The following is a 25867-nucleotide window of genomic DNA, read 5'->3' as shown; positions in this document are numbered from 1 at the left end:
TGTTTCACATGTTGAGACCTGTTTGGCTTTTTTTTAATGCACAGAGTTCTTGTATTTAGGTTTCAGAACATTAGAATTCTGCAAGTTGTTGAAGCATAGAGATGGTTCCTGTTCACTGTTTCAGGCATCCTTGCTGCGTTATATAATAAAAAAAGCTTTCCGTGTCACTTAATGAAAATGTTAAATACTGCTTTATTCGGATAGCAATATCAGTAAGTAGTTTATATAAATCTGTAGAAAAACATTTTTGAAAAAGGTGACTATTTTCATTCTGCCTGGCTTTACTGGGGTCAGTCATGTGTGACTGACCTCACTGCCTTCTGTCAAATGGCTAGGTCTTCAGCTGAGGATAGAGCAGGGAAATATTTTTTTTTTTTTTTATTTTGACCTTAGCAAGATGTTTTGGTGTCCTTCAGCGTATTTCTGTTTACAGTCTCAATGGGAGGATGACTAGACAAATGAAAACTGGTTGAGGAGTCATTTTGAAGGGTGGGTGGTCAATGGTTCATACCCTCTCTGTGCAGCAGTTACAGCTAAAGGTCCTCAAGGGTCTACTGTCTACTAAATAAAATTGTTTTAACATAATCTCTTGTTGACTGTTTTTGGTATTAAGCAGTTGTTATTTAGAATCTGCCTATTGAGCAGGCTTGGAATAAGTAAGGTATGTTAATTGAATAAACATTTAATCTAAGAAAGGAAAAATACTGTTTTTCCATGTCAAAAATGAAGTTTTAGAACATTATACTTATCAATATGTTTTGTCTCTCACCTTTGGTATTCTGAACCTTGAGGTAAAACACCAATTTGTAGAGCATTTGAAGCTACTGGAGAGGGAGGGGTAAGCAGGATGCTGGGTAGTGAAACTAAATCTCAGTTTTTCTGAGATTAGTTTCTTTTCACAAGCCTGGACAAAGAGGGAAGTGAACTGTCATCTTAAATGCTACATGTAGACAATCTCCAGAACAGACAATACTTGAGACAGATTGTTGCATCAGTATTGAAACAGTATTCTGGTCTGTAAAGGTGGGGTGGTTTAAGTGTGGTAGCCCTTCATCATGCTTTTTAAGGAAATGCAACTTTATTCCTTTCTTGTAACCAAGAGAGCTTAGGTGTGTTTCTGCTTATGTTTTTAAAGGAATCTGTAGTGGGCCGTGACACACTTCTTTGTTGTGGTTTCTGTGCTTTAAAGTAAGTTTGAATCTCAGCTTTTACTCTTTCTTTTCCTTTGCATCCAGGATGTGGATGTATTACTGTAAACAACTGCATTAGTATGCCAGACTTCTCCATTATCTCTGTGCTTAAATGTGTATACATACACGATTGTATGCAGGTTCTCCCTGTCATATGGTTTACATATTCCTGATTTGGAAAGAGATTTGCTTACATGACATCTTTAAAGGTGGTACATATTGAAAGTGGGAGTTTTTTGGCAAGTAGTGCCCATGGAATGGTTGGTATCTTAGATCCCTTCATACTTTCATCTTTAACATGTGAAAAGCAGTCACTTGATATTTGGCGGCATTGCCATAGACAAATAGGAACTTCTTGTCTAGCTTGGCCTCTTCCAGGAGTTCACAGAGTTTATTAGTTTCAATTTAGCTGTTATTGTTATGCGTTTGAGTTAAAGATTTTATTGAGTATTGTGTTAAACTAGGAGAGAAATTGGTCAATTCTTCCATCTTACTACTTTCAGACTCACAGGCTCTTCTGCTTTATTCACCCCAATATACAAGGAAGAGTCTCTAAAGTGAATCTTAATCAGAAAGACAAAGATCTGGAAGTAATTTTATTTTTGTATTACGTTTAAGGTGTAAGACTTTCGAAATTGTCCATGGTCAGATGACACAAAGCATGAATACTGAGACTTGGCAAAATGATAATATTTCTGAGTTCCTGGCTTACATATTATACTATTCCTGCAGAACGTTATCACTCTTTATTAACTGTTAAATAGTTCTGCATATTTCTGTTGAAATGCACTAATGATTATAAGCTAGCTGTGGCTGTGTTCCTTAAATAAAATAGTCAAGTAGGTTGCTAATTGTAGCTAATGCTTATTGCAAAGCTGTTTTTTGAGTAGTATGGGTGTTGCTAATTATAAAACTAATACAGTAAGTTGCAGGATTGTTTTATTAAATTGACAGTGTCTTAGTAAGTCTTTCTTGTTTACTTTGTGGTCCTGTGCTTAGTGGACACACTTTTGAGTAATATTTTGGTCACTTTCAAAATATCAGGAAATAATTGGGATTCAGAGGGCAGGTTTGCTGCATTTTGGCGGAAATGGTAGATGCATTTCTTTTAATAAAGCCATAGCTTCAAGCACCTGCACAGTCACCTTTCTGCAAGTTAGAGCATGATCAAATAGTAGGAGCCATTAGCATTGTTCAGCAGTGATGCCATTGCCTTCAGCTTACGTGCATAGTTTAACAGAATGTTAATGGTGTTTTTTGTGTCATTCCCACACTACTCCCAGGGAAAAGTGGAGTATATATAAACATTTTCATATAAAAGTAAGTTGAGGTTGTTCAGGCTGGGGAAGAGAAGGCTCTGGGGAGACCTTAGAGCAGCCTTCCAGTACCTAAAGGGTGCCTGCAAGAAAACTGGAGTAGGATTTTTGACAAGGGTGTGCTTTAATGGGACAAGAGATAATGGCTTTAAACTGCTGGAGGGTGGGTTTATATTGAATATTAGTAAGAAATTCTTACTGTGAGGGTAGCGAGGCACTGGAATCAGTTGCCCAGAGAAATTGTGCATGTCCTGTCCCTTGCAGTGTCCAAGGCCAAGTTGGATGCAGCTTTGAGCAACCTGGTCCAGTAAGAGGTGTCCCTGCTTGTGTCAGGTGGGTTGGAACCAGGTGATCTTTAAAGTTGGAACCAAGTGATATGTAAGGTCATTTCCAGCCCAAACTAATCTTTGAAAAGTGGAGAAGCACATAGCCTCCCTTTACAGAGCAGGTATTTCCATAGAAGAGAGAATACAAGGCCATGGTCTCCAGTCATAGAAGTGATGTTGGAGACACCCAGAAGGACGTGGGAGATGTTTTGGGGATGAATGTGTAAGTAGCACTTAAGATAAGCAGCTGATGGCCTAATGCCAGCTCTTCAGTTTTGAGGGCGTGGAAACTTACTGGAATTGGTGCTTGTTGTGCTGGTGCTTGTGCTGTGTTTAGCATCTGTTTGAAAGCTCAGATCAGCAGTCTTCTATTCACATACCCATTTCTGATTTTTTGTGACTGGGGGTCTGTTTTTTATGTAGGTAGTTTTACTTGAATTATTTGTGTAATCCCCAAGCTAATTGTCTGATTTTCTTTTAAACTGCTAAATTAATCTGATTCTTTCAGTTGTCATTCTGCAAATGCCCAAATGCTTAAGAGTATTCCTTTGTGTGCCATGATTATTTTCTGGATTTCTAGTTTGATCCAGATAGTTTGTTACACTACTATAGAATACATCCAGGTTAAGTTTTATGGTAGTAAAGTGGTAAGGCTGATACGTGGGCTTTGGAGTATAGAAATAATTTAAAAATGTGTTGACAAGTTGTCTTATAAATGTGATGACAGAATGGGGTGTTTGCCCCCTTGCTACAATTAATGTGTTTTTTTAATGTGTCTTTGTGCTAAGATGTTTCCATCACTGTTCAATGCAGCAAGGGCATGTCTTGCAGCCAGCAGTGTACAGGAGCAGTAGTAACCTTTGGTAGAACTGGAGAGATGGTGTCTTAATCTGTGTTATCCAAATTTGCCTTCAGCTGATGTCTGAAATGAGTAGCATTAAGTGAATGTTGAATTATTAACATGGTAACTTTCCCAGAATCCTTTTGGCTGTCGTGTCTATCACTATGGCATTGACTGCCTGCCGCACCCTTAAGCACCTTCTCTGATACTGATTTTTTGAAAATTGGCATGATCTTCTTGTATGTTATTTTTAACATTCTTTTTGACAGAACTGCCCTTTGAATTTTTGCAGGTATAGTTCAACATGTATTGTGATACTGGTATAGTGATAAAATTAAAACAGTTTTTACTCAATAGACATATCTGAAAGATCAGCATTGAAATATATATTGCAAATTGAGAGTTTAAACTATTGATTAAAAGTGACTCCATGTGACTTATTCTGGAACTGAGGTTGCAGTATGAATTGGACAAAACTTTGAGTTTTTAAGCTTACAAGTTACCAAGTAGCTGCTTCTTGCCGAGTACTCTTGTGTAGAAACAAGTGAAACAGTTCAGATAGCCTCAGTGCAGACACCTGAAAAAGATTCCATGTGTCCAGGTAAAAATACTGGAGCCTGCTGCCAGAAAGAAAGGTAATGGAAGTTTGCTTCACTCTGCAGTTACTAGAGATAGTAATTTTTTAATTAGACTTCTTAAAAAGTTTCTCTAGCCTGATGGAGAAGTAGAGCATCCTGTAAAAGAGCAGAGGAGAGAGGATTGTGTTTTCTGAAACAGTCTGGACAAGTCATCTGTGATCTGAAATGTGACTTTCCATACCACACTATGGATTGAATGTCATATGATTACAGGTATATTGATTCTTTTACAGTATGGGAGTGCATAATTATGTATTGTGTAGGATCAGCTGATCTCTTCAGCATTGGTTAGAACTGCCTTAAAAGTGCTTTGAGATATACCTTATCTGAAATGAATCAAATCAGGCTGATTTAGGAAGGTGATAAATCTGTGTTCGCAAGAAGGAAATGGCTAAACAAATGGACTCTCTTAAAAAAATTTAATTGCCTTTACATTTCTATGTGCTGATTCTGTTAATAGTAATACAGTGCTGTCACTGAAGTAACTTTGCTGGTAATTAGAAGAAGCATCTTAGCTTGGAAGAGACAAAGAGAAAAAATGTTCTAAAACTGTAATTGAGATATAATAATAACTATGTGTTTTAACAGTTCCTATTTGGAACCTTCAGTTCCTGTATTACTTAAATTACTTCTTTTGAAAGATTGTGTCTGTAGGCTGTGAGTTGATATAACAGATGCCTGAATTCTCTCTTTCCAAGCTGCGTGCTTTGCAGTAAACATTAGAATGCCTATAGCATCATAACTCTTAATATTTGGCAGCTTGTACTACTGGTTTTCTTATATTACCAATTTAAACGTGCTGGTGATTTTATTGTGGTGTTGAATGACCCTTTTTGGATTTAATTTAACTCCTGATGTATATAAATTTAGCAAGTGGTAACATGGCTAAAAAAAGCCACAAATAAATCCAAGTGTCTAAGTAGCGTGGCGGAGAATTTATGCCTTCTGTAACTGTCTGCACATCAGCAGTGGCCAAGTTGTTTTCTTTTTTTTAAATCTGTGGTGATGGCTCAGTTTTAGTGCAGTTATACCTGAAGACTTATCATTAGAAGCTGAAGAGGAGCCTTATTTGAGAGAGGGGAAGTCCTTCCTCTGATCAATGGTATCATATATAAAGAAATAAAACCCCATTCTTATTATCCCCTTTTAATTTGATGCATCTTGATTTCTGTCATTGTCAAACATACCAGCATTAGGGAATTCTTGCTGTATTTTTTTGTACCTGGTCCTAAATGAAGAACTGTTGTTATTTTGATACTTTTTGTGTCGTTCTTCCCCCCCCCCCCCCCCCTTTGTGGAGTTTAAATTCCTTCTAAAGTTTGGATATACTTGTGGTCACACTTAGGGCTGTGTTATATTTGTAAGATGGGGAAAAATGTGATTAGTTGGCATGCGTTACAATATGCATGAAGCATATTGTAATGGCTTCATTCCGCTAATAGACAAAATGTGATGCTGTTGTGCCTTCGAGAATCCTTTGTGGAATATTTGTTCTAAATACAGGATCTGTGCAGGAAGACATGTACAAACCAGGTTTAATTTTTTTTTGGTTTTGGCTTTTTGTTTTTTTTTTTTTTGTTTGATTGTTTTTAAAGTGTCAGGAACAGCAGAAATTTAAGATATGGTATTGAGGATAAAAAAATTCCTAATTGACTTCAATGATATAGCAAGACTTGATTCAAAAGCTGACGTGTTCTAAATGCATTGGTAGCCAGCAGGAGCTAGGGTGAAGTTCTCTACCAGATAAATATTAATTTTTGAGGACTCTGGCTTAAATATCACTGAATACTGGTCAAAGAGGAATTAGTCAAGGTAGCTATCTGCAGATAATCTGTTCTTTCCTGTTCTGACCATTTCATATGAGACACTCAGAAGGATATTAATCTTTTGAAAACTATCAGATTTTGACTGTAACCTACAGCTAAAGCATCTTAGAATTTTGTAGCTCAGTTACCTTTGCTGTCCTAGTAATGAAATTATACAATTATGTCAATTTTCTTAGCTTTATCCTACAGTGCAGTGAGGTTTGTAACAATGGAGTTTATTATCCAAAAACATGTACTTGCTACTGAATTAACTGATCTGAACTATGTTGCTTTCTCTGATTTTGCTGACAATTTATTCTGTAGGAGTTTATGGTTTTATACTTAAGATGCCTTCTTTGAATGGCTTAGCTAGAAAGGGCTAAGCCTTTTCTATTGCATAATCAACAGAGGATTTTTATTTTCAAGATTTCTTCTGAACCTGAATAATACTGTTGTTTACCAATAGCTTTCTTCTAGGCAGAGGAGTGACAGACTCTGGATGCTCATTAGTAGTGCTATAGTAGGTAGAGTATATGAGACTGTCAAGTGAGGTGTGGTTTAGGGACATGCTGTTTTTTTCCCAGAGGACTTCAGAAAAAATGTGCCTTGTAATATTATTAGGTGACAGGTGTGTTGGATTATTTCTCAGAACATCTTCCCAGTGGTCAGGCTGGTTTTATGGACATTACGAAATTGAGGTAGTTAACAAAGACAAGAAACGGACAGATATTTTCGAACTGACAAATTAGGTATTGCTACCCAGGTGTTCTAGCTAGTTATGTGATATTTAATTTGCCTCATGGGGAAACAGCGTAAGAATGTGCTCAAATGATAGGCACTGCAGTAATAGTAAGTGTGATCTTAGATTGCCCATGCATATCACTTCAGTGTGTCTGAGCTGGAATTTTAAGTCCTCATCAGGGAGATGACTGATTGTAGACTCTGTCCTTTGCATCAAGGGAAAACACAAAACCGTACAGAATACAAACACATCTTTCTCAACCTGCGACTCCTAGATTTCTGTGGAAGGCATAATGCGTATCTAGAACTTTACTTGCACTACAGGTAATATGTAAGGTAAGAAAAAAGCTAGTTAGAAACTTTTGCAAGCTTTTCTCTAGAAAGTCCTAGCAGCTCCAGTAAACATGTTTGTTCAGAGTTAAAGTCCTCTGTTTACTATGCTTTGTTGTTTCAGTTGAGTGTTTTTTTTTTAAGAAAAAAACCTTAAGTTTTAGAATAAATTAAATTTTCTTAGTTTAAGAACTAACATATACATGCAATATATTTTTACTCTTGAAGGTACTTCCTTCTTAGTTCAGCTAAAGATCAAATAACTGAAAGTGAAAGTTTTTTACTTGGGTGTTTTTACTGAAGCATGTTAGATGTCTGCGCTCTTTAGTCTTCTCTCTTCCTAAAGTTGGGTGTTTGCAAAGTTGTCTAGCATAACTGATGGAGAGATGATTCCACATTTCCCTGCTTGAGTTGCGCTGTGCATAACTCTCATCTGTTACAGAAGAATAGAGAAGTAAGTGCTTGCCAGTGATCTCCCAGTAGGCAAATGCAGATTGCATATGTGCATTCTGAATTCCAGTAAGGCTGGCTTTTGGTCTTCCTTCATCTTCTGCTTGTATAATTCAACAAAGTTTGATTTCTTCATCAGCCAGATGAGCAGTCTCTGCTTCAGGCATTCACTTTTACCAGTGTAGCTGTCTGTACCTCTGCTCAGCCACAATGCATGGAACAGGAATGGGCTGCTGAGAGCAAATACCACTTAAGCTACCATTGCTGCTAAGATATCCACACAGCCATAATTTGAATATACTGATCTAAAGCTTACCTGAAAGTGAGTCACAGAGAATTTAGGAATTTCAAAAATGCAAATATGTATTAAAGACAGGTCTGCAGGAAAAAAGTTAAGAGCATCTTTTTTAAGATGTATCAAAAAGCAGCCTTCTGATGCTATAACTGATGTCCGTCATTTGTGAGGTGATGTTTAAAAGTATGGACTTAATTAGAATGCTAAGTCCATGGTATTATCAAGCTTTTAGGAGAGTGGGAAATACTGGTCTAACAGTACTCCAGTTGGAAATGCATAATTTAATAGTTGAAATTACTAACTGGCTATAGAACTTTTAACTGCAAACTTCAACTTGCTGAATTCAGCTTTGAATGGAACACCAAGCAGAAGGGGTTTCTTTTCAGGAGGTTCTGGCTTTTACTTCTAAAACACAGTGGAAGAATACTTCTGCAGAATTTTCAAAATTGTAATATTATATTAAGTGCTTCAAAAAGGATAAAGCACCTAAATTGCTTCATAGGGTTTTTAGTTTTGAACTTTAGTCAATTCTCCTTACTTTAACTGGTCAGTATGAGTGTCTTAGTGCAGCTTCCATGTTTGAAAAGGTGAAAAAGAATTCATCAAAAACTCCCACACCTGCAAACCCACAAATCAAGACTTTGTTCAGTCTTGGTTCTGTATAGAATGAAGAGCAAATGTAGAGATAATTCATTATCTTTTATTACAGTGGATGAACAACTCTCTCTTTAGGGTGGAAGTTGTGCATTGTGTCAAGTAAGCAAGCAGAATATAACTCCTAGTTTAGTTTTGGCTTTGTCATATAGGTACAATACGGAAGAACTACTACATGAATTTGCAGCACTAGTGCATTCCCTTGTGCTCTCACTTTCCCCAAAAAGTCAGGTAGCCCAATGAATGCCTCTTTCAAGAAAGGGATGTTACCTTAGGTTTTACTGTATGTTGGAAACATGCCCTTGGTAGGTTGCAGTTTACTAGCTAGCCTGTGGCATACACTGCTACTCTTTTCTGTCTCCTTTTTTCTGTCTCTTACTTCTGCAAAATCTTTGATTGTGGGTGATGCACCTTACAGTTCTGGGGGCAGTGTTGGCAGTGGTGGTATTGTGCTGTCATAGCGTGGATCAGGGCACATCAGATTATAGCTCTTTTTGTTGCTCAATCAATGAGCTTGTTTGTTTGTTTGCTTGTTTTAAAGCAGCTGTGATTTGGTTATCCACGAAAGGTCAGAGTCCAGGACTAGCTGGTTACAAGGCAGTGTTTTTCTGGTACTTCTCTGGCCAGAGTTTGGAAATTTGCAAAGGACTGGATGTTTTAATGTTTTAAACATTAGGATTCAGCTTGAGGATCATTAGTGCTTTGCTTCCAGCATTATTAAGTGTGTATTTAATCATCAGGAAAACCAGCATTTGATGCCTACACTCTGTAAAATAACATGATAAGGTTCTTCAAATTTCTCTGGACAGTGTAATTTTTTTCTTAATGTGCTTATTTTGGAATATTGAGTTCAGATTTTAGCAGTGAATTGCTTATAATGTCTTTTTCTATTTGGTCTTGTCTTCTGAAGAAAATTCTATAAACATGATCAAATTCAAACGCTTTACTACCCAGGGAATATTTAAGTTTTTCTGAATTAAAAACTATCCAATGTAGGATGCTGGTGGCTTCGTAGCAAAAAAGTTTACTGAACTAACTTAGTCCTACTAAAATATTACATATTTACATAGTACGAAGACTTAAGTAGCCCAAAGAAAATGCTTAATAGGTCTTGTAATTTTATTAAGCCTTTAATAGGATGCATTCAGCTTTATTCTTGTGCTGTAATTTATGATAAACAGTCTGGGGAAGAGTTTTACATTTGTCTATTGTGAGCATTTTTGGCAGTCAAATTGTTAGGAGCTGGATAAAATGGTTTGTTATCCCAAAGCTGCATCATGAATCTAAGTGTCTTTTCATACTGAGAGGATACAACCCATGCAGCTTATTTGGAGAGGTAAGAGTCACTACTGTGCAAATTAAGTAGAAGTAGTGTCCCTTCATTGTGCCATATTCAGTGGTAGAGGCTATATCTTAAGGTGCTTTTGTGTTTGGGGCATATCTCACTTCTGAGTAGTGAGATGGTGTACATAGAATTTGTATAAATGCAATCATATTCTGAGGTGAAATGCTCTTAGCCCAAAATATCTATTTTTTTAAATCTGCCCTGCTGTAAGCAGCCTTCTGGCTAAAAGTTATCCTGGTCTAAGGAATGCTCTCACATCCTCTGTGGAGTAGAACCTGGGAGGGCTCAAGGCTCTTGTTTCTGAAAAGCATAATGCTCATCTTCCAGGGCTGCTTTTGTGAGTTTGCCACTTCTAACGGCCACTGGCCACAGAAGCACCGAGGCTCCTGAGCACTTTGTGGTGCAAGCACTTTGTAACGCTCATGGCTGGAGAGGGTGTTCTGACAGTGGGAGACAGTGCATGGAGGGAGCTTTGTCCTGGCCACGTCTTTTGTATCTTTGCCCTAAAACCCTGTGTGTTGACGAAGAGCTGTTTTACACAGCTTTGTTAATTTGCACTGGTGTGTGTTTCATTTTACACCCTGAAGTTCTGTGATGTGGAAACAACTTTTTTACTGAAGCTTTTTTACCTTTTGGGGAGGGCTTTTGCCTTGTAGTTCAATACAATGATTTAGGATACTTTTTCAGAGTTCATTCTTGATTTTTGGTGGATGCTGCTTAAGGTGTAGTTAAACCATACTTGGAACAAATATGAATTGGCAGCAGCTGCCAGTTCTGCATTTCTGTCATCGGTACTTGTTTGGCCTGGCATTTCCTAAGCTGGTTTGGAGACCTGAAGTGACAGGAAATAATTGACTTTTTCTGGATTAGTTTGGTTCCATCCTACTGTGGTGCGTAAGAGGAGAGAATGCTGGGGAAAACACAGCTTGCAACAGCATAGAGCTACAGGCATAGAACTTACTGAACTCCTGCAATACTTCAAAAGGTGGTAAAGTAGTCCTTTTGAGCAATTTTGTGCTTATGACACTTTTTAGTAGTTGAAAAGCACTATTGAGTGTATGGAAGAGGCAAGCCATAATGCAATGTTGTTATAGCTCTGTTCTTCCATCAGTGGAGTTAAAGTCAAGGTCTGCAGGAGGTCTCCTTTATCACTCATCTCATCCAGAGTACTGTTATCAGTTGAAAATTTTCACTGTCACAACAAAACTTCTATTTCCCTCCTGTCCCAGAAAAGCTGGCTGTTATCCAGAATTTTTTCTGCAATAGTTCCTTCTACCAGTGTATTCTTATGACAACTTCCGTAAGATTCAGTGTTTTATAAGACTAAATATGTAGTCCCTGATCCATGAAGGATTTTGTGTGTTTATATCCTGTTCAAAGCAATGGGTAGATGCTGTTGTTGAGCCACATATCTGAATTGTTGGTTATTCACTACTTCTACATTTTAAGGTGAATTTCTGGTTAATTTTACAGAATCTATTTTTAAAGAAATGCAATGATTCCTATTTCAGGGGATCTGAAATACTTTTGCAGTTGAAGCTTTTTCCTTTTGTTTTAAACTCTTGTGCATTTTGATATCTAAGGAAGCAGAATAAATAGCTTACGAATTACGCATGCTGCCCGTAGTGGTTTTAAGTCTTGTCAAATGCTCAAGGAGTGTACTCTGTCATCTGAGCAGGTGAATAAAATTAAGACAGCACAGTGATGCTAGCAGGCACGCAAGAGCTATTTCTTCTCTTACTGAATTTAGGGACTTGAAAGGCAGGTAATAGGGTGATGACTTCTTAAGTGCTTGTAAGTGTTGCTGAGGGAAATAGAGAAAAATACTAATCTGATTCTTTGTTGGTATAAATCTTGAATATTGTGTTTAGAGAGTTTACTGAAAGATCTTTGCACATCCAGGCACAGCTTCAGTTCAAACACTTCCATTTAGGAAAGAGTTGTATTAATGAAAAAATTAATGTACAAATCTGTTGTACACTATCTGGAGTAGCTAACTACTTCTTTGTTTCTTTCTAGGAAATACCAAAATAAAGCAGATGTTGTGTCCTGTACTGTTATCTCAAGGTTTAGCAAGAGATTCTGTTACGTGCTTCTTGGCAGCAGGAATGTAAACTAATTCTTTCAGCACTGAACTAGAACCTTGACAAGGTTAAAATTACAGGTAAGAACAAATTCTGCTACTAGGAAATTTATGGGAATATGTAATTCCTTTTACTTTGACTGTGTTTTTAATTTGCAGTTTGTAATTGACCATGGATTTAATGGAAATTTCTGAACAGATTGGGTAAAATGATAATTTTTCTTCTTTAAATATATTTGAATTTTGCTTACTGTTATTTTTTAATAGGGAGGAAATACAATTTCAAGTACAACTTCTTTCTGTTACAATACAAAGCACTGTTAATAAGTGGGGGACAGGGAAATGTAATTTTTCACCACAGTAAATGTCTGCTGACCAGATCTTGGAGAAGTTATGTTCTCACACTGAAGACTGTACAGTGTCAGTAAAAGTCATGAAGTGTTTTGCCTGTTGTGTGTTGAGATCGGTTTACTGTCTGCAAGTGACTTTTTTCCCTACAAGAAAATTAATTTTTTTATTACATTTATTTAAAATGTATTTCCTTAAATGCACTAGCAGTGCTACTTAAATTATCTGTTTTAATCAGTTACAGAAAATCTCTATATTTCCCTTATAAGGTTCCCTGTAGCTTCAGCTTTTGTATCACCTTTTCAAGGGTAAAGGTTGATGTCTTCTTCCAGGTCAATGAAAATGATTTGGATGCTGATTTTCTGTCATTAACTTTATCTGATGATGACAGAGACCTCTTGTCACACTCTGTCACCTTCTTCTGAACTCATGTATAGGGAACTAAGAGTCAATGTTCTTTGAGTCCTTTTTAAAAAAAGGATAAATACAATGCTGTAAGACCACAGTAATGGAAAAAAATCCCATATCACCACAAATACCTGTCATAGAGATTGCACATTTTGAGTTGTATGTTTCTGAAAAGTATAGTTCTGTCTTTAAACTGGGACTACGTGTTTTGAAGACTGTCTTTGACATGGGTTTATGGCATGTGTCTTGTCTTCAGAATTATGATCAAGTGAAGGTTTTTCATTCTTTTTTTCACATTTTGATGTTTTTGACAGAAAGACTTGCCTCTTTTTAATAGGGGCAGGCAGGAGTCTGGACTGTTGGTGTGAAGCAGTCATATCTGTCTTACTCTGAAGTTCAGTAATACATAGGTTGTAAATCAGTGACATGTTTGTGCCAAGGAGGTGGTGTTGATTTTTCTGCTGCTGAAATGAAAGAAGGGTTCAAATGTGGTTTGTTTTGAGGTTTTTGTTAGTGTTGTGTTGATAGAATGTTTGTACTTGTTTTGTGGTGATGTAACATGTTGAAAAAAGGTGCAACCTTTCTTACACTGTGCAAGTCGCACTTAGAGTGGACCTTTAGCACTCATCCAGCCCCAACCCTTGTGTCTGTCTTCCTCAGATTTTTGTGTGAATCAGGAAACCACCCCTCAGTTATGAAAATAAAGGTGTATTGGTTTACTGTGGTTTTGCAGACCTGCTGCAGAACACTTAGTCTGGTGTTTCAGACCTGTTTAGGAATAATTCACAGATGATATGAGTAGGTGATTCATTGCTGCCCTGTTCTCACAAAAGTGCGTCTGAAGCTTTTTGTAAACAGACTTTGCAAAAAGTAAGAAAAGTTATCTTAAATACCTAAAGTTAGAGCAAGGGAGAGCTCACTCTTAGTGACATAATGTGCCATGCTAATGAGTAAAATTCTTCAGTTTTAATACTAGTAGTGTAGTGGATGAATCTTGGTTCTTTGTTGCCTTCTGGGTCTGCTGAGTCATGTCCAGGGAGGCTACAGTTACCAGTGACCAGGTGGGACTCAAGGAGACAGGCCTCTGCTCAGGAAACCATTTATTCACCACGGGAACAAACTTGGCTTAGGTCCAGAGACAGAGAGCTCAGAACAGAGGCAGGGTGGTGGGTTTTGTGGGACAGAACCAGGGTGGAGTTTAAGGCCAGGGACTAATAGGAACACAGCAAGGGAGAAAATCCCAGGGACTCAAACCCAGTCACCCAGTCAAACCCAGAACACCCTGGACTGCCACCCCAGGAGGGTCGAGGTAGAGCAACTCTTCCTGGGCTCATAGTGCACATCCCCTGAGGCAGAGGAATGAAATTTACTCTTCACGGGCTTTAAAGCCATGCATCTCACTTTAACAATGCATATCTGAAACGAAATCTTTGCCTCCCTGGTGGGGGGCATTTCACAGTTCTTTTTCTTCAAAATCTGAAGTGCTGTTTCTGTAGTAAAAGTCTGGCTGCTGTTTATTAGATTGATGGTTGAAAAGGAGCAAACTAAATTTAACACAAAATACTTGGTCTTTTATTGAATTTAGAGAACCAAAACAGCTGTTCTCCATAGAAATAATTAAAAACTTTATTTGTGAAGGATTACTTTTATGCTGGGTTAATGCTTTGTAGTATCCAAGTGCCACCTGTGCATCCGTTTTGAACAGCCCAGTAAAAAAGTCAGAATGTGCTTTTTGGCTACAGGAAATATGAGCAGATAAGGACAAGGAATTTCGGCATATATCATAGGATATAAGTCTTGTCATAGCATGGTCAGAAGGGATAAGCAGCAATACAGTGCAGACTTCTATGTTGTATAATAAAGCCACACTGAGTTGCAGGGTTTGAGTTAAGGACAAAATGTGATTTCAAGGACAGGTAATACCTGAATTAACCATGTAGACCTATTTCACTGAAGTGCTAGTGCACCAAATTTCTATTCAAAGAAAATGGTACAAGAGCATGAATGCAGACTTAGGCTGAGCTATCTTTACTTCTAAAGACTTTAGCTTCCATCCTATTCACAGGCAGGTGCTGGCAGCAGTAATCTGCTTTGCGCTGTCTGGGTCCAGCCTTGTTTTATTTGGTGAACCAGCCTGAGTATTTGCCTATGTTATGAATTAATTTTTGTATAGTTACTCTGTAACTCAGATAAACTGTTTGCAGGTAACTAAAGGGATTGAATTTCCCTGTCTTAGAAGTGTTTAGGGGAAGTCTTGGTAAAAATAGCTGAACATGTTACCGGAAAACCTAAGATGAGTGGCATCAATTAAGACATTGACAAGAGTAGTCTCTTACTGAGAATGACACTACATACTTCTTCAGTTAAGTCCCTAGCAGTGGTGCTAATCTGAGCTAAGGCTGCTGATAATAAGAGCTCACACTAGCAAACACAGAATGCTGTGTAGCTAAGAAAAGCACTATTGTAAGTTTTCATTTGGCCACAGAACTGTGTGAAATTGACATCTGCTACTTTTAATAAGAAGGAAGTTGCATGATAAAAGTTCTGTGACTAAAAAATTCATCAACCTGTGCACTGATGACCTTGTACTAAGTGCAGTAATTAGAAAGCTAGATTCAGAGTCCACTTTCAAGGTTTTGTGAAGTTCATCTTGAATATCTGAGGTATGATCTCTATACCTATTGAGCTGCATTCCAGAAAAAATAAGCCTCAGCATGAAGTATGCAGTTTGTCCATGGGAGACAGATGGTCGTCACATAAGCTGATCTGGAAGATCTGTAATTAAGTAGCATCATCCATATTTTAGTAAAGTGCAAGAAAGCAGACTATAAAATTAATCTCTGAAAGGACCACAAGGATGTTTTTCTTGTGTTAACATAGCTAGAAAGGTTATAGCCCTTAACCTAGCTCCTGGTGCTTTTTTCTATTTCCTTGTCTTTTCTGTTGAAAGTTACAGCCCCCTTGTATCTGCTATCTAAACTGCTGCTTCCAAACCCACTGCAGACAAAATCACAAAGTTTCAAAATACTAAAGCTAACTTTGCTCTTCTTCGGTGAAACAGTTCAAAGAGTAAGGACAAAAACATCTCAGCCAGCAATTCTGAAAGAAAGGAAATTGCTGGCACAATGTAGGGGCGAGTAGCTGAGGCAGAGCAGAAATGTTAATGTTTTCAGGTAGTGCTACTGACATTGAAAATAGATGTGAATCTACAGTATTAAATTATACTTCTGATTGTTTTGTACTTCCAGACCAATTTAAAATAGCTGAAGTTCATTCTGAAATCTTCATCTCCTTTATAACTTGCTGATTAAAAGAAGGGTGGTGGGGAAAAGTTGTGTTTTGTTTATCTTTGCTATTAGTTCTTTTCTCCACCTGTGGTAACAGGCGTATGCTACCTGATAATTGGGAGGACTTGCAAAATTTTTTTTAATTCCCGGTTTAGAAGCCTCTTTGGCTTCTTTCACAACATCTTGTCAGGAAAGGTTTTTGGTGGGAGGCTCGATATTGATATATTCTATTGATACTTCATTTTTTTCTGTTAGTATCTTTGGTCAGCTGACATCCTTGCTAAAGCCAACACACATGGCCACAGATTACCTAAAAACAAACCCAAATCCTCCAAATTCCAGAAACCCAGGAATGGTAATAACTGTTCTTCTATTAGTAGAAGAACATTATTGTTGTTAATTTTTATTATTTTATTTAGTTTATGATTTTATTTATTTATTATTTATTTATTTATATTTATTATTTTTATTATTTTATTTAGTTTATTATTGTAGTTAATTTTTAAGTGAAAATAGAATATTCAGGTCTTATTCTTAGGTTGCAATCATTTGTTTGACTCTGCCAGTATTTTTGGCTACCTAGTTAGAATAGCTGTTACACCAAGCTCCAAAAACTATTGGCCTGAGGTAAATTCATGTAGTGCCAGTATTTTGAAGATCGGTAAGTTTGAAGCAAGACCAAATTTTCTGGGATCAAAAATCAAAACTATCTGCAGTATGTGTAGACAGATATGCTGAATAAATTCTATGTGCACATAACACACACTAGAGAGAGAGACTGCGAGATGAAGACAGAGGAGCTTTCTGCCAAGACTAAGCTTTGATTTATTTATTTTTTTTTTTTACTTAAACCAGGAAAGTTATTTCTTCCTGCATTTCACATAAGTTTTGAAGTTGTTTGTCATGGATACTTTGATTATTTGTATCATTTACATCTTTAATATCTAGTGCAGCATTTTTTCTTTCGAAATGTCATTCTTTTTTTATAGCTGGAGCACATGTGCTTTGTAACAGGAAACTCTGGCACTGTTTCTTTTCCACAGCACTGACTTATAAGAAATGACTAGCCTGTTGAGAGAATCCTTCTGAGGAAGAGACATTTTACAGTACACTTTTATGATCTAAGCCCAAAAGATTTATGTTGGACCATTCTCATATTATGAAAAGATATATTATTGCCTTTGGGACTGTTGGCTGTCAAAGTGGTATTAGTTCAGTTCTGATTTTTTTATGAAACTGACATGTGATATGAAAATTATTTTATAGTATCTACAAAAACTTTGATTATGGCTTTTAGACCTTTATAATCTAATTATGTGTTGGTTGCTGTCATGGTTTAATCCTAGCCAGCAACTAAGCACTGCACAGCAGCTTGCTCACTCCACCTTCTGCCTCCCCAGTGGGATGGAAAAGAGAATCATAAAAACCAGAAAATTCATGTGTTGAGACACAGGCTTTTTAATGGGATAGGGAACGAAGAAGAAGAATTAAAATATGCAAAACAAGTGATCCACAATGCAGTTGCTTACCACTTGCCAACCAATGTGAGCAGTAGCCCCTGGCCAGCTTTCTCCCCAGTTTATAGATTGAGCATGATGTCATATGGAGTATCTCTGGCCACTTTGGGCCAGCTGTCATGGCTGTATCTCCTCCCAACTACTTGTGCCACTCCAGCCTTCTCCATTGGCAGGATATGAGAATCAAGAAAGTCCTGGACTTAGCATAAACACTACATAACACACTGGTATTTTTAGTTGTTTCTATCAACTTTATTCTTATGCTGCGTCCAAACCACAACTCTATACCAGCTATGAGGAAGAAAATTAATTAACTCTATCCCACCTGAAAGCAGGGCTATATCCACCCCTTACTTTATACCGTTTACATCCTACCAGCTCCCACACTTTCCAATACACCCAAGTAATCACTATCACCTCTCTGGTATTTTGATATATACACAGAGATATCATTCACATAGTATATGGGCCATCCCTTCAAAATGTTTGTTGAGTTTTAGTCCATGACTTTGGGCTTCATCTGTCGTAGTAATCCTTCAGGGCAGGAGAGAATGTGTGTAGGGTTTGCTTGCTTTATGCTGAAGCCAGTGCTAGTTCTGTCACTGCTGTGCTGGTCTGGTTCTATCGTCAAAATTCCATTCTTCATTAATCTGGGTAATTCTATTATAGTACCATTGATATGGCATTTAACAACCATAGAAATGATGACCTACAGTATTTTATAGCAAACATAATACAATTCAAATAATTAGCTGTTCTTACCCACAATTGAATCCCCTTGAGGTACACATTGGACTTCCCCATCTGTCTGCATTAACCTACCAAGTGTACCCAGGTCCTTGAGCAAATGCAGTCCTGTGGATGATCACTGTTCAGGTCCTTTGACCTTTTCTTATTTTTTGGCAAAACCAGTTTTCAGAAGGATTTGAACTACTTTTCTCTCTCTCAAAAACTTCTGTTATTGTATTGTCTCACACAATATTGTCATCAATGTATTACTTGTTCCAGAGCTTTTCCTTGTTTCAGTACTGTTTAGATCAGTCTATGGCTGATGGTCTGTTTCCACCCATGGAATAGTCTATTTCAGGTGTACTGGATGGGCCTGCACTCTATTGCCAATGGCTTGAGAAAACTGTGCCAGCATCAGTTGTGGTATACTGCTTGGCTGCCTCTGACTTCAGTTTGTATTGAAGTTCCAACAGGTCTGTCATGGCTGGACTCGGAGGTGGCATGGCTTCATTGAGGCCATGACAGTCTACTGTTAGTCTGCACTGGCCATATGGAACTATTAGAGACTGAGTGAATTCTGCTGATGACTCCTTGGCTGTCCATATGACACATCAACTTATGGATAGTGGCAGGTGTGATATCGCTGCCGGTGCACCATTGTGATGGCGCCTGTTGTTTGACCTGCACCAGAAGCGTCCTGCAGGAGATGGGGCAAGGTCAATGGCTGTTTAATTTCTGCTGTCTCCAAGGCAGCTATACCAAAAGCCCAGCAGTAGCTTTTTGAGTCTTTGAAGTACACCCTCGTGAGACAGTTTAGGCAAAGGATGCACTGGAGTCTCAGGGCCAGTCACAATGGAGTGCTTTTGCCACTCATTCCCAGCAAGCTCAATTTGTCCTCCAACGAAGTTAGCTGTTGGGACTGCCTTGCCACTCCAGAAACAGATGGTGCCTGCCCCTGTGCAGCGGTATTTCCTAGAGCCTTTGACTCCTGTGGGTCTGTTGTGCCAGGTCATCCAATCCACACAGTCCCCTAAACCCATCTGTTTCTTTCCTGCACCTAACTGGAGGCAGGGCCCCTCTAGTCCTGGTTATAGTATTTACTGTTTGTTCACTTCTTGTAAATGTGAGTCAGAGTCCCTTGGAGATAAGGAGTAAGAGTAACCCCTTCGCTCTGTCTGGGGAACTGCCCACTAGAGACTGGAACAGCAATGTCCCGCAGTAAGCCTCTCCTTGCTGTTTCCCTACTTTTGCCTCTAGGCTCAAGGTAGATTTTTCCATCCCATTTCCTCATGTGCTCTCTGTGGTCACACAGGGTGGCCTGTGCTGTTTATGCTTACTCCTAATAGTTGGGACACTGGTCCATACAGGTGGAGAACAGGATGCGTCTGCTTTCCTTCCTGTCCACAACCAAGATACAGGCCTGTAGCGAGGAAGAGGCATTTTGTTTGTATTATTGGAGCTGGCCAATTTATCCACCATTTGTCTCTCCATCTTTCCAGGTCATTACTACCAATTAGTTGGTGTATGACAATGGTGCATCCCATACAAACTTCCACCACATGGGTTGTGTACACTTGGCTTCATCTGGGTCTTTGGATAACTGCTTGTTGTCCACATCATTATAAATCTCCTCCAGCATGGCTAGTTGCCTCAGATACTGGATGCCTCTATCTGTGATGGTCCACTTGCCTGGGTGGCATAACATCTTCCTTGAAGGAATATTTGTCCTTCATACCTGACAGGAGTCGCTTCCAGACACTGAGGGCTTGTGCCCCTTTTCCAGTTGCTTTGCCCACTTCTGTAGAATGGGATTTCAGCTGTTTGTCTTCTCTACCCTCTCATTCCAGGTTACTGGGCCTGTTATTCCAGCATTGGAGCAGCCAGGTGATGCTCTTGCCTGGATGATGGCTGAAATATTTTTGCGTATGTCACAACTTGCTCAAGGATAGGGATCAGATGGTTAACTATGTCTTTTATGCATTCTACCTCTTCCCCTACCTCTTCTGTCTTTTATGCATTCTACCTCTTCCCCTACCTCTTCTTGCGATAGCCCTGCTGCTTCATCCCTCACTAAATGAGCTCACCTCCACATATCTCTGTCCTTATGTATAGCAGGGGCTGATACAGGCACAAGTTGGTGTGTTGGTTAAACCACAGTAAGTCACTGGGATTGGCGTAGCCCCTGTGCCCATCACTTTGTCATCACATCCAGAGGCCTTTTCTTTCTCTCAAGGGTACTATACAGTACTGAACATGGCTCAGTAGGCCTGGGCCAGGCAACAGCATGTTGCTGTGAGTTTTGTCTCTCTGGAATTGTCAGGGTGGCAGCATAGTTTTTCCAAATATTTAACTAGTCTTTCCAGATTTTGGGGCTGAAATTCCAAAGCACTGGAGGTGCCCACTGTCCTAGACACTTGCCCATACTATCCCCGACACCCTTCCACTTACTGCTATCCAGTCTCAGGGCTGGATGGCATTCTAAAATCATTGTTGATCCTTAAACAAGACCTTGAACACATTCAGACGACACAGCAATAGGAATGCTAGTTTGAACATCCCAAGGTTATTAAAAGTTCCCAAGTGCTGTTTTAATTGGCCTAGAGGAGAAAGGGAAGATGAAGGGAGGTACCAGTCTCCCTCATGGATTGGGTCTCTGAGGAGAAGAGGTAAAAGCTGTAATTATTAGTAGTTTCCTATAGATGGCTCTCAAAGTATGGAGATGTGGGCCATGCTGAGTACAAATACCGGTTCAGTTTCGTGAGCGGCAGTTCTGTCATATTATAAGCCAGTGTTACAGAGTACAGCAACAAAACCGTAGCCCAGTTCCCATGGGTGACAAACAGCATAGGGGGCAATATATACAAGTAAAGTATTATATAATGCAATTGCACGAACAAGGGCACCAACTTTGAGAGCAAATACATCACCACTGTGACCAGTGGCTAATACATTGAATACAAATTTCTTCTAATACGTTCTGGTCAGATTTGTCATTATCTTAACCTGTCATGCCCTGTGTTGGGCACCAAAAATGACTCCAGCAACTGTGTACCACACAGCTGCTCACTCACTACCCTGACCCAGTCAGATGGAAGTGAGAATCAGAAGAATAAAAGTGAGTAAACTTGTGGGTTGTGATAACATCCCACTGATGTGATAACATCAGTTTAACAGGACAGAAAAGGAGGAAAATTATAATAATAAAAGAATTAAAAACAAGTGAGGCACAATGCAGTTGCTTATCACTCACTTGACCAATGCCCTGTCATTCCCAAGCAGTAGCCTTGGCCAGCTTTCCTCCCAGTTTATATATTAAGCATAATATATATTCATACAGTATGGAATATCCCTTTGCCTAATTTGGGCCAGCTGTCCTGGCTGAGTCCCTCATAACTTCTTGTGCCTCTCCCTCCTTTTCCCTGACAAGGTATGAGAGCTGTCAAGTCATTGACTTAGTATAGCTAGCAGTACTTAGCAACAGCTAAAAACATCAGTGTGTTAGCAACATTATTCTTATATTGTATCCAAAGCACAACTCTTAACCAGCTACTAGGAAGACAATTAACTTTGTCCCAGCTCAAGTCATGACATCTCTGGCCTTTATGACAGTCATCAAGTAAATCTTTCTGCCTGTTAAATAAAAATCTAAATTGAAAGGAGTCTGCTTTTCACTTAAAGGAGCCACCTATTTCCCCTTTATGATATAGTAGAAAAGAATGATTATCTATACCTAAGCAAGAACTATTTGTCAATTTTTAAGTAGATCTTTGGAGAAAATCAGCAGTTAGTGTTGTTTGTCTTTTAAACGGAAATATGAACACAGCTGATTTTAAGGCTCTTTCCTGTGTGGCTGATCCAATACCAAAGAATCTTCACTGTGTAGCTGGAGCAGAAAGGATGTTGATCACGAATTTTTCTTGCATGTCAGAGGACATGACTTTTGCCGTCATTCTTCTGTTTGTCAAAAGGCTAGATGCCTTTGGTTTCCTCATCCTGAATGGCTGCCTATGTTGCCTGTATAAGAGATAAGGACTATACACAGGATTTCACTCTGGTAGAAAGTATTAGAGAAAAATACAGGTTGGAACTTCAGAGAAGTAAGCCTTGGGTTAGATTTTTACTCTGGGATGTCAGCTTTCGTTAGACTTATTGCCCTGAACTCTGTTGGAAATGACAGCTATGTTAGACTAGAGATGAACAGTGAGCACTAGGCTAGAGAGGTAGTTGGAGCCTCTGCTTTGGTAGCATATTGCTCAGATTCAAATTATTCATTGCCAGAGAGGGGCAAAGGCCAGTAATTTCTTCCTATAAAGTAATTTATCCTCTGTAAAGGCCTTCCAAAAGCCTTTGAGCCTTGGTGATTATTGGTCCTGCCAGGCAATAGATTTTTTTTTAAATTTTGATTATCATTATTTTATTTTTTTCCCAACCTTTTCCAGGATTGGAAAGACTACAAGGAGAAGAGAATCCTAGGGTTTCATTTTTGATCTGAGTAATATATGGTATTTTAAAGAATGGTCTGTTGAGCATGGACAAGAGCTAAGGCCTTCTCTATTTCCAAGAGAATTTTGGGAATTACAGTAGACATGGTATTCCTGATTTTGAAAGTTTCAACTAAAAGTTTTATGTGGGGTAAACATTTTTACTACAAGGAAATTAATATGTTTTCTCAAACCAATCTGTTATTCAAATAAATTTCATACAAAAATGGGATCTTTGGAAAATAAATCTTAATACTAAAGGATACTGAATTTTTGAGTTTATGCTGATTAAAGCCATGACTGAATTACTGATTTGCAGGTGGGTGCTTCATGTGTTCTGGTGTGTTTTATCTTGAGACTAAATCTTGCTCTACAAAAATATTTGGGGCTTAATGCCTTAACTCCCTCAAGAAATGTTGAGATTTTTTGACTAAGAGGAAGTACGACAAAGTCTTCATTAAAAGCTTGAACAGTGGAAGGGTATTCATGCTTAAAATATGTGATATGAGTGAGTGGTCAGTTAGCTCAAGGGTAGGCCCTAGCAGTAGATAAATCTTGGTAGGCTGGACCAGTGGTCTGATGGTAACCGCAGGAGGTATAATCATGTCATGTACCTGGAATAAAGTAACCTTGTCCCTATGTACAGGCCCACTGATAACTGTTGAGAAATGAGATTTGTTAAAGAAAACCATGGGGTGGAGAACCAGGACAAATGAGTTGAACATTAGAGAGCAGTGTGTCTGAAGGGAGAAAAGTTTAGCACCTATTAGAAAAGGTATATCCAGCGTTTTGGGAGAAGTGATGGTTTCCCTCTATTTGGATCTCGTGAGGCTGCATCAGGAATACAGTGTGGACTGCTCACCTCCCAGTACAAGAAAGATGCAGACATGGAGGAGCAAGCTGAGCAGAGAAGCACTCTGTTATTGAGGGGCCAGAGCCTGTGATGTGTGAGGAGAGGGGAGATAAGAGTTTCTTCAGTGTGGAGGAGAAAAGGCCAAGCTATCTTCCAACACTGTCAATGGGAGGGATAGAGAAGGTAGAGCTGTGTTCTTTTAGGAGATATGTGATGAAGGCCTAAGAGGCAAAGAACACAAGTTGATTCCCAGACTTACTGCTAGCAAGTCAATCTCTGCATCCTTTATTTGCAGTATTAAATGGGATATTTAGAATATTAAGAACATCATCTTGAATAGTGCGGTTTTCTTTTTTCCAGTTTGTTATGAGTTGTAAAAAAGTGAAACTACTTACGAAACAAGTGAAACTAAGGTGTGACACATGCCTTTGGGGGTTGGTTTTTTTAAAGCGTGTTTTATTTTGTGGATATAAAACACAATAGTGAGCTCACCTTTGCACTTACATAGTTTTTCATCTTTCTCCTAATTTAGTCACATGATTTCTTCCACATTTTTGGTTATAAGAATGTAAGGACATACTTAACACAATTAAAGGAACTTCATAGAAGGTATGAAGTATTGGAGGGTATCTCATTTTGGCAACATTTCAGTCCTGTATGACAGTTTTACTGGTAAGAATGTTTCTTGTGCTTTTAAAATAGTTTTATGTTGAGTGCAGTTTGTGAATAGCTGATTGTGAGATATTAGAATCGTTTCACAAGTCTCCTTTACTGATATTAGTTGCACTTTTAAACTATGTGGAACTTGTTCAGCTCTTAAATGAGAACATTGGTTGCTGAGAACTCTTTTGTGGTGTTATGTTGCACTGCCTTGCTTATTCCCTGACACAGATTAATTTTGTTTGTTTTGAAAGCAAAATCAGATGTTTTGAGAGAAGGGGTTATGCAAAGTTTTGACTACATATCTCAGTGATGGATACACTTTTTGTGTCATTTCTACTTATTCACAGTGTTACAAAAAACTGCTGAGCAAGCTGTTGTGGCCTCTGTAGTGGTGGGGATCTTCAGCGCTGCATGGAGATCAGAGAGGTAGTATGAAGTTTGGTTGTATCTAGTCCTCTGTATTATACTTCATATGCATTTAGGTGAGGGAAATGGCAGAAGTAAGGATTAATTGATCTCATCCTGGCTGGCAACACATTCTTGAACTAGATTATCATGACTCTGTGAACTCTGTAGGTGGGTACTACTCTGTCAGAGACAAGTGACTGCTCAGGATCAGTCATGGCAAAATTCTTGCCAATTCTTTTTGGATGAAATTTTCATGTCTAAGGATTTCATAAGGTGATGACTTTTAGCATGGTCTGAAGTTGTGGTATCTGAGTTTCTGAGATCTGTGGATTAAAGAATGTATTCTCTACTGACTTTGTAAAGGGCAAGGTAGTTTTTCAGGTCTGTGTAGAACCCTTGAGTCTAGTACAGGAGAGGAAATCAGAAGCCTTCTAAAGCTTCAATGTAGATTATTCACATTTTTCCTGGGAGCTTGCATTCTGGAGATGATCTCCAAATACTGAAGAACTTCTAACTTTCTGTGGATTATTTACTTCCCTTAGATCATACCTCTTGTTGAATTGAATATTGAAAATTGAATAAATTTTAACATCAGGACCTCTGAATTTACAATCCCATGTAAGCACATGAAAGTCTTTGAGGGATGGCTGTGAGTGGAGGTTATTCAGCCTGGGGAGATCTTAGAGAGGCCTTTAAGTACCCGAAGTTAGCATACAAGAAGGCTGGAGATGGACTATTGGCCAAGTGTAGTGATAGGACAGGGAAATGCCTTCAAACTGTAAGAGGGTAGGTTTGGGATTGAGAAAAGAAAGAAATTATTTACTCTGAGGGTGAGACATTAGAAGATGTTGCCCAGAGAAGCTGTGCATGCCCCATCCCTGGAAGTGTTCAAGGCCAGGATGGATGGAGCTTTGTGCAGTCTGGTGTAGTGGATGGTGTCCTTGCCCATGGCGAGGAGGGTTGGAAGAAGATGATCTTCAAAGGTTTTTCCAGTCCAAACCATTCTATGATTCTATAATAAATATTGAAATGTTTTTTTTATGAAGGACTAAGTAGGATTTGTTAAGAGATTCCTTTGAGAGGTTTTCTTGTATTTAAGTGGAAATTACTGCCTTGGTTCCTTTGGCAGATGGTCTGTGTTCCCCTGTGGTCACTTTTG

The 25867-nt window shown here is 38.6% G+C and overlaps 1 protein-coding gene across 6 annotated transcripts in view; it reads left to right on the top strand.

The window, feature by feature from the left end:
- The window catches only part of PPM1B (protein phosphatase, Mg2+/Mn2+ dependent 1B), a 60898-nt gene that overhangs the window by 13028 nt on the left and 22003 nt on the right, over window positions 1-25867 (top strand). For 3 of the 6 annotated variants that reach the window (XM_058834515.1, XM_058834511.1, XM_058834516.1), the window contains exons 2-3: window positions 11951-12082; window positions 24170-24309. The exons of 1 other annotated variant lie outside the window; for it this stretch is intronic. In XM_058834515.1, the coding sequence (XP_058690498.1) occupies window positions 24295-24309 (15 nt within the window). In that variant the 5' untranslated portion in view covers window positions 11951-12082; window positions 24170-24294. Of the gene's footprint in view, window positions 1-11950; window positions 12096-24169; window positions 24310-25867 lie in introns of all 6 variants that reach the window. 2 more of the 6 variants (XM_058834513.1, XM_058834512.1) reach the window with 2 other exon arrangements.

This window comes from Poecile atricapillus, chromosome 3, assembly GCF_030490865.1.
Source record: "Poecile atricapillus isolate bPoeAtr1 chromosome 3, bPoeAtr1.hap1, whole genome shotgun sequence".
NCBI classification, from domain to species: Eukaryota; Metazoa; Chordata; class Aves; order Passeriformes; family Paridae; genus Poecile; species Poecile atricapillus.
This window is presented reverse-complemented; position numbering and strand designations above follow the sequence as displayed.